This window comes from Limanda limanda, chromosome 20 (genome assembly GCF_963576545.1).
Source record: "Limanda limanda chromosome 20, fLimLim1.1, whole genome shotgun sequence".
In the NCBI taxonomy this organism is placed as follows: domain Eukaryota; kingdom Metazoa; phylum Chordata; class Actinopteri; order Pleuronectiformes; family Pleuronectidae; genus Limanda; species Limanda limanda.
In genome coordinates this window covers 18,551,073-18,558,227 of record NC_083655.1, presented here as the reverse complement: position 1 = coordinate 18,558,227, position 7,155 = coordinate 18,551,073, and the positions used below count along the sequence as shown (strand labels likewise).

At 41.9% G+C, this 7,155-nt stretch overlaps 1 protein-coding gene across 1 annotated transcript; it reads left to right on the top strand.

The window, feature by feature from the left end:
- The first annotated feature begins 867 nt into the window (after nt 1-867).
- aoc1 (amine oxidase copper containing 1) lies at nt 868-5,618 on the top strand. The gene is made up of 4 exons (XM_061094204.1): nt 868-2,425; nt 3,274-3,562; nt 4,707-4,839; nt 5,349-5,618. The coding sequence occupies exons 1-4, from the start codon at nt 889-891 to the stop codon at nt 5,616-5,618; spliced, it is 2,229 nt and encodes a 742-aa protein (XP_060950187.1). The 5' UTR covers nt 868-888.
- Nucleotides 5,619-7,155: the final 1,537 nt, after the last annotated feature.

Below are 7,155 nucleotides of genomic sequence, written 5' to 3'. Positions count from 1 at the left end.
ATCATACGCTTAAAAAATGCAATACAAACCGGAAGTATTCCAAGTATTCAGAATACGTTACTCAGATTAGTTAATGTAATGGAATACGTTACAGATTACATTTTTGGGCATGTATTCTGTATTCTGTAACGGAATACGTTTTGAAAGTATCCTTCCCAACACTGTGAGTCAGTGACCGGCCTGCTTCACACACACACACACACACACACGCACGCACACACTCACAGACACACACACTCGCCGCTCCGGGTACTTCATGACGGCCTGATACGATTATGTTTTAAAAAATTGTTGTGACTTAGTCAACCACCAACATTTTCGTCTCATCTCGTCTCGTCAACGAAAGTTGAAATAGATTTGGTCATAGTTTTTATTTTCAAAGCTCCGTTTTCGTTACGTCTTCGTCTCGTCTTAATCACGGGAAAAAGGTCGTTAACGATTATTTTTCACCTGGTTTGCTGACAAATGGGTCCGACAAATACCGTCTGGGTTTGTGTTCAGCGAAAACGTGACGTGACCGAGACAAGCGTCTTGACCAGTCTATGGTCTTGACATGCGTACAGCATGAGTCATAACGGAGAGGATCCGGTCATTTTTCAAAATAAAACACCGTTCAGAAGGTAACACAGTGGCACTGATTTAACAACATATCAGATATTTATAAGAACATAGTGGGTGGATTTGATGTAAGCATAAAATTCGAGGCTGTGAGATTACAAAAAAAAGGAGGTATAGATAGGTACAGGTAGAGGGGAAAAAAACTGCACGTTTTTCAAACTGTTGAATCTAAGATTTTTGTCGTTATGAATTAAATATTGTGAAGTGACTTTACTCAACCTCTCTATATTTACAAATCTCACTCTATTATTTTCTCTTCATATTAGGGCCATGAAGCTTCTCTGTCTGCTGCTGTTAGCCTGTTTGGCTGGCTGTGGTTCATCCAGTTCAAGAGACTGGGCTCATCACGGGGCTCCCATGTTTGCCGACCTCACAGTTCATGAATTGAAAGCTGTCCGGGCGTACCTGCATGGTCTTCCGCAACTGGAGCTCACTGATGCTCGCAGCAAGCCTCTGAAGAAGAACAGCATCCTCCTGATAGAACTCCATGTGCCAAAGAAGCACGAAGCCCTGAGAGCTCTTGACCGAGGACATTCCAAACCCCCACGTCAAGCCCGTGTTATCGTTCAGTTCGGGAACCAAATCAAACCCAACATCACTGAGTACATTGTCAGTCCATTGCCATTCCCAAAGTCCCATGAAGTTAAGACCTTCAAGGGGGGTAGGCCTGTCGGCTTTGAGTCGAGGCCTATTACTGTTGCAGAATATAGCCATATGATTGCCATCCTTGAGAAGATTACAACTAAAGCTCACAAACTCCTCTTTGAGACCACAGGCGGGTTTTCCTTCACTAACTGCTCTAACCGCTGCCTGACATTCTCTGACATAGCCCCCCGTGGCCTGGGTCCTGGTGAGAGGAGAACCTGGATCATGTTGCAGAAGTTTGTGGAGGGTTATTTCATCCACCCAGTTGGGTTTGAGGTACTGGTCAACCATCTGGACCTGGACCCAGAAAAATGGGCAGTCGAAAAGGTCTGGTACAACAGCATGTACTTTGATAGTGTTGAGGAGCTGGTAGAAAAGTATGAGTCAGGAGGTGTGGAGAAGATCAAGTTGCCCGATCACGATGACAATGACTTCTACTCCACCTACATCCCCCGGGGTCACAGCAACACCCCCACCAATATCCACGGGCCAAAGCTTGTGGAGCCTCAGGGGCCTCGCTATCTCGTTGACCGCAACTTTGTTGAATACTCTGGATGGTCTTTTGCCTACCGAGTTCGCTCATCAGCCGGGCTTCAAGTCTTTGACCTACGTTTCAATGGAGAAAGAATTGCCTACGAAATCAGCCTCCAAGAAGCGATTGCCTTCTATGCTGGTGACACTCCTGCGGCCATGCAAACAAAGTATATTGATGCAGGATGGGCCATGGGCACCTCAAGCTTCGAGCTAGCGCCTGGAATTGACTGTCCAGAAATTGCCACATTTATCGACCTTAACCACTTCTACGACACAGACAAACCTGTGCACCACAAAAATGCACTTTGTGTTTTTGAGATGACAACGGGTATGCCCCTCAGAAGGCATTTCAACTCAAACTTCAAGGGGGGATACAACTTCTACGGGGGGCTGGAAAACAGCGTGCTGGTGCTGCGGACAACCTCAACGGTTTACAACTATGATTACATCTGGGACTTCGTCTTCTACCAGAATGGGGTGATGGAGGTAAAGGTCAGCGCCACTGGATACATCCACGCCACTTTCTTGACACCCAACGGACTTCAGTATGGCAACAAAGTGTACGATTATGTGCTGGGTAACTTGCACACACACCTCATCCATTACAAGGTGGATCTGGATATTGCTGGTGAGTATTCCATTACAATCACTATATTTCAATGTCTAATGTATCTTTATTTGCCACTGACACTCTGTATTTAAAAAGGCTATACAACATCAGCAGTCAAAACAGCAGAGTTAATATGAATTACATAAATATAGGGAGATTCCTTATGTCACAGGTATGTAGGAAGGTGGACAGTAATGATATAATTGGTCAAACTTTTGCATAGAAAACTTGCATCTTGTCATAGCCCCACAATTAATATTTGGTATCAACTCTCACCCCAGGTCTCCCCCTGAAACTCGAGATTTTCAACGGTCTAACCCTACTTTTCTTTGCCGAAACAACAGTCCTCTCCCATATCATATTGTAGAAAGTGAGAATATATCAAATGTTGCCACTGGTCATTAAGAAACTTTGCTTTAAACATTGTCTGCCATCGTACAGAATCCTCTAATACTGATATATGCACAAGTACTTCATAGGTATTTGTTTTCCTGTTGCACCAGCCTCATTACATTGTGTTCATAGTATGTTTGAGGCTGTGAAGATAGTGAAACAAGATAAAAGAAACGGCACGCATGGAATAAGCTTTCATCAGTTGTTTTTTTTATTAATGCCAGTCCAAATAAAATCACTCTCCGAACTTCACCCTGTCATAAAGCAGACTTGGCTTATCAAGCGTCTGCAAATGTTCTTTTGAAATGTTTGCACATGGCTCGGTGCTTTGCTGAAATCAATAACTTAGACCTGTTTGTCACATACCCAAATAATTGCGATGGAAACTAAATGAAATGTGCCTTAACGGACTGATTGTGTCTTAAAAGACTGATTACACCTCGACATCTAACTTTGTTATCACTGTGACGCAGGTCGAGAGAACAGCTTTGAGTCGATCGATCTGAAGTATGTCAACTTCACAAATCCCTGGAGCCCGAAGGATTTCATCGTCCAGTCCAAACTCCACAGGACAGAGCACAAGACCGAGCGATCTGCCGCCTTCCGCTTTGGCAAAAAGTTCCCCCGCTATGCGCACTTTTACAACGCCAACCAGAAAAATAAATGGGGGCACCAGAGGGGTTACCGAATTCAGTTCAACTCACATGCCCATAGTGTCCTTCCAAAAGGCTGGAGAGAGGAAAATGGCATCAGTTGGTCAAGGTAATCAAATATTGTACCATTATGTTTCTAGTAAAAAAGTATATGGGCAAATATTTAAACCCATGTGTGCCATGTTTTTATGGGGACCCCCATTCCAAATGTCCTCATCATCATCTTCAAGTTCACGTAGTTGACATCCTTATAGACACTGACATCTCCAGTGGAATTCAGTTTCTGTATATTTAAGCAAAGTTTGCACACACAGCATCATATGTTTGTAATGATTGACCCCCCCCATGATCACTGAGGTTGAAGAGCTTGATCTCTGGATTAGGAGCGGGGTAATAAATCAGGTCAAAGTCGAGCCTTGGTTTGGGACTCAGCAGTGTTTGCGAGATATTGACAAATATACAATTATTTAACTAAAGTTTGATTTCTATAACAGTCAGAAAATCATTTGATAAGCTAAATAACTGTTGGGCTTCTCTGTAATATTGTGAGGTCTTACTGAGAGCTTTGAGATAATGAATAAAAAAATCGACTGTTTTCAATGAATAAATTACAAGTTATACATTTCAAATCAATCAGTAAAATTGTATTTGTAGGGCCCATATTCACAAATCACAATTTGTCTCATATGGCTTTTACATTGTGTGACATCCTTTGTCCTTAACCCTGAACAAGAGTAAGGAAAAACTACTAAAAACCCTTTTAACAGGGTAAAATAATACACTTATGTTTTTTCTCTGAAGGGGTATGACCACTTTCCAAATATCCTGTTTGAAAGTTCAATCACATTGCTGTTACCATGCAACAAAGTGGAAACAAAGGCTCAGAGGTCAAAAGCAAAGACATCAGAGATATACTCTATTACAATGGGTGAAAGTTGTGCATCACTTTGTTGTATGACACTGCCACCCACCACAATGTTGTGTTCAGTCTATACCATATATTCTACAATAGTGCAAATGTTTCAAGTTTGGGAAGTGTTGGGTGATGCACACACCAACAGTTCACGCCACAACAACAGAATGTGCAAGTATTCTGAGGTAGTAAAGCAATTTGTCCTTTATTATCTGAAAATGTGGGTTACAAAAACAGTCGTAAACAGAGCTGCAGCTTTTAATCATATCTGAGCTCTCCATCACTCAGCCGTCCGACTGACAGGTTTTATAACACTGACTGTTGACCCGTTTTTTTGCAGGTATCCTCTGGCTGTGACTCGTCATAAAGATAGTGAAGCCAGCAGCAGCAGCATTTACAGCCAGAACGATCCCTGGGAACCTGCCGTGTCCTTTGAGGACTACATCCGCAACAATGAGGACATAGTCAACCAGGTACAGTAGTGAACTTTATTTAGACCTTTGTATGTTCCCTGTTCATGTATATAACACAATGCTCAATAAAGACATGAGGTTGATGTCAGTGTTCTACAGAGATAAAAAGATCTATATTTTCCAAATTGTTGAACTATTCCTTTAACAATTAACAAGTAACAACTCAACAATAGCATCTGAAGATCATTATCACACTTAAATTTTCCTTACTTTTTGAGCTTTAGTGTTTTGATCTCTTTTTTACTGGAGTAGGAGGCAAGATTCATAAATAAACATTTTGAAATGGGTTCTTAGAAAAACTGTTTATGTTTCAGGGGTGGGGGGATGTTTTTCTGTGAGGTTACGTAATTGGATTGGAAGTTGGAAGATTGTTTTTCCTCAAAAAATCTGTTTTAACAGTTCCCAATGCTGACATTTCCCCCAGTTTGCACGTTTAAATGGATGAAAACCACATGTTCTGTGTCCTATTCAAAGTAGTCTTACTGTAATGTTTGCTTCCCTGTGTGCAGGACCTAGTTGCCTGGGTGACGGTGGGCTTCCTGCATGTGCCTCACTCAGAAGACATCCCCAACACGGCAACACCTGGCAACGCAGTGGGCTTCTTCCTTCGTCCCTTCAATTTCTTCAACGAAGACCCTTCACTGTCGTCGGGCAGCACCATCATCGTCCGGCCGGGCCAGGATGGCAAACCCAAGGTCCAGAGATGGACACCTGAGGTCGTAGGACACTGTGTGACAGACAAACCATTCTTTTACAACGGCACCTATGCTGGTGTCTAGTGAGGTTGTCTAAAAAGTGTTTTAGCACAATTTTAATACACTAATAAGGCTCAATAACACAATGTGGATCTTAGATTAATGACAATCACTTGAAGAACATATAGTCAGATTCATGTATAACAATATGACAACCTATGAGAACAAATGTAAAAGAAAGACAATTTGATAAGGAAAAAGTTGATATTGTGATATTGTCTTGGTACTTTTTTTCTATCAATGGTCATGTACAACTTAAAACCGTATTTTTAAAGTGAAATTATTGTACTAACATAAAACAACCCCTTTTCACACATTACTTGACATAATCCCTGTCTCTCTCCAATCTGGCTGCACCGATTCAAGAAAATCATCGGTCCTTATCTCCCATAAATGACTCTTAATGGCAAAGTTTATATAACACAGTATAGCAAAACACACATGTAACCTGGAAGGGGGAAGGGGAGTCGGTGTGGGGCATGGAGGCCTTGAGAACTCCAGTAATCCCATAGCAGGTCACCGTGGCTGGGGTTTAGCAGCAGCAAGCATCCAGGATGCAGGATGCTCCGTATCCGCCCCACATGGGTCTAAACTACCGTCCCTCAGCACGCTCTACCCGCCCCCCTGGAGGGAATGTTTTCGCTGCACAGACAACAGGCCTTACAGAGCAAACAGCCTGATTCCGGATCCTTCCACACAAACAGACCAGATACCACCTGGTGGAGCCGTCGCCCCTGGAAACCTATCCATACGTACAATGTGGCAGAATTTACAGAAAATCAACAGCACATGTTACTGCTCTGTCCTTTATGCCCACATTCCTGACATAGTGTGACTCACACTCAAGGAAATATTCGATCTTATTGAATGTTATTGATATTATTTCGAATTAAATGTTTTGTATCAAGCAATGATTAATAAACATAATTTTCTTTTTTGCCATCAAGCTGAATAAAACTTCCAAAGCAATAAGTGGTTTGTGCAGTGGGAAAGTGGGTCTTTGTAAAGGGTAAATACGTGTTTTTTAAGAAGGTAAAAAGGATCCGGCCAACAACTGTCGTCACTGTCTAAGAACTCTTTTTATAGGTGTGTGCCAATGTTTTACAGTGCACATTATAAAAGAGGGATAGTATGAGAGCTATGCATGCATTAGTGAGTGGACGTTAGAGGAGGGCACAGAAAGACGATGTCAAATGGCTCACAAGCATTCCTATAGCAACTTCCATAGCAATGACTATAGGACTGTACTGATTGCAACAACGTTTATTCAGTCTGAACCGGTGTAGAGACGTTTTACATGTAAAAAACAGAATCTCATCCTTTCTCCTGTCTTAAATATTTCCAATACCCTCCACATTTCAAATCATGGAGACATGTTTTAATAAGAAACTGACCTGGTTTACATTTATCTAAAGCAATTAAAAGTAGCTTTTTAAGGCTGCATGGTATAAATAACGTTAAATCTTTAGCCGGATGCAAATGCGAGTATCGCCATTACACTGTGCATGTGGTTTGAACTTAAAGGTTCAGTGTGTAGAATATAGTGACATCTAGTGGTGAA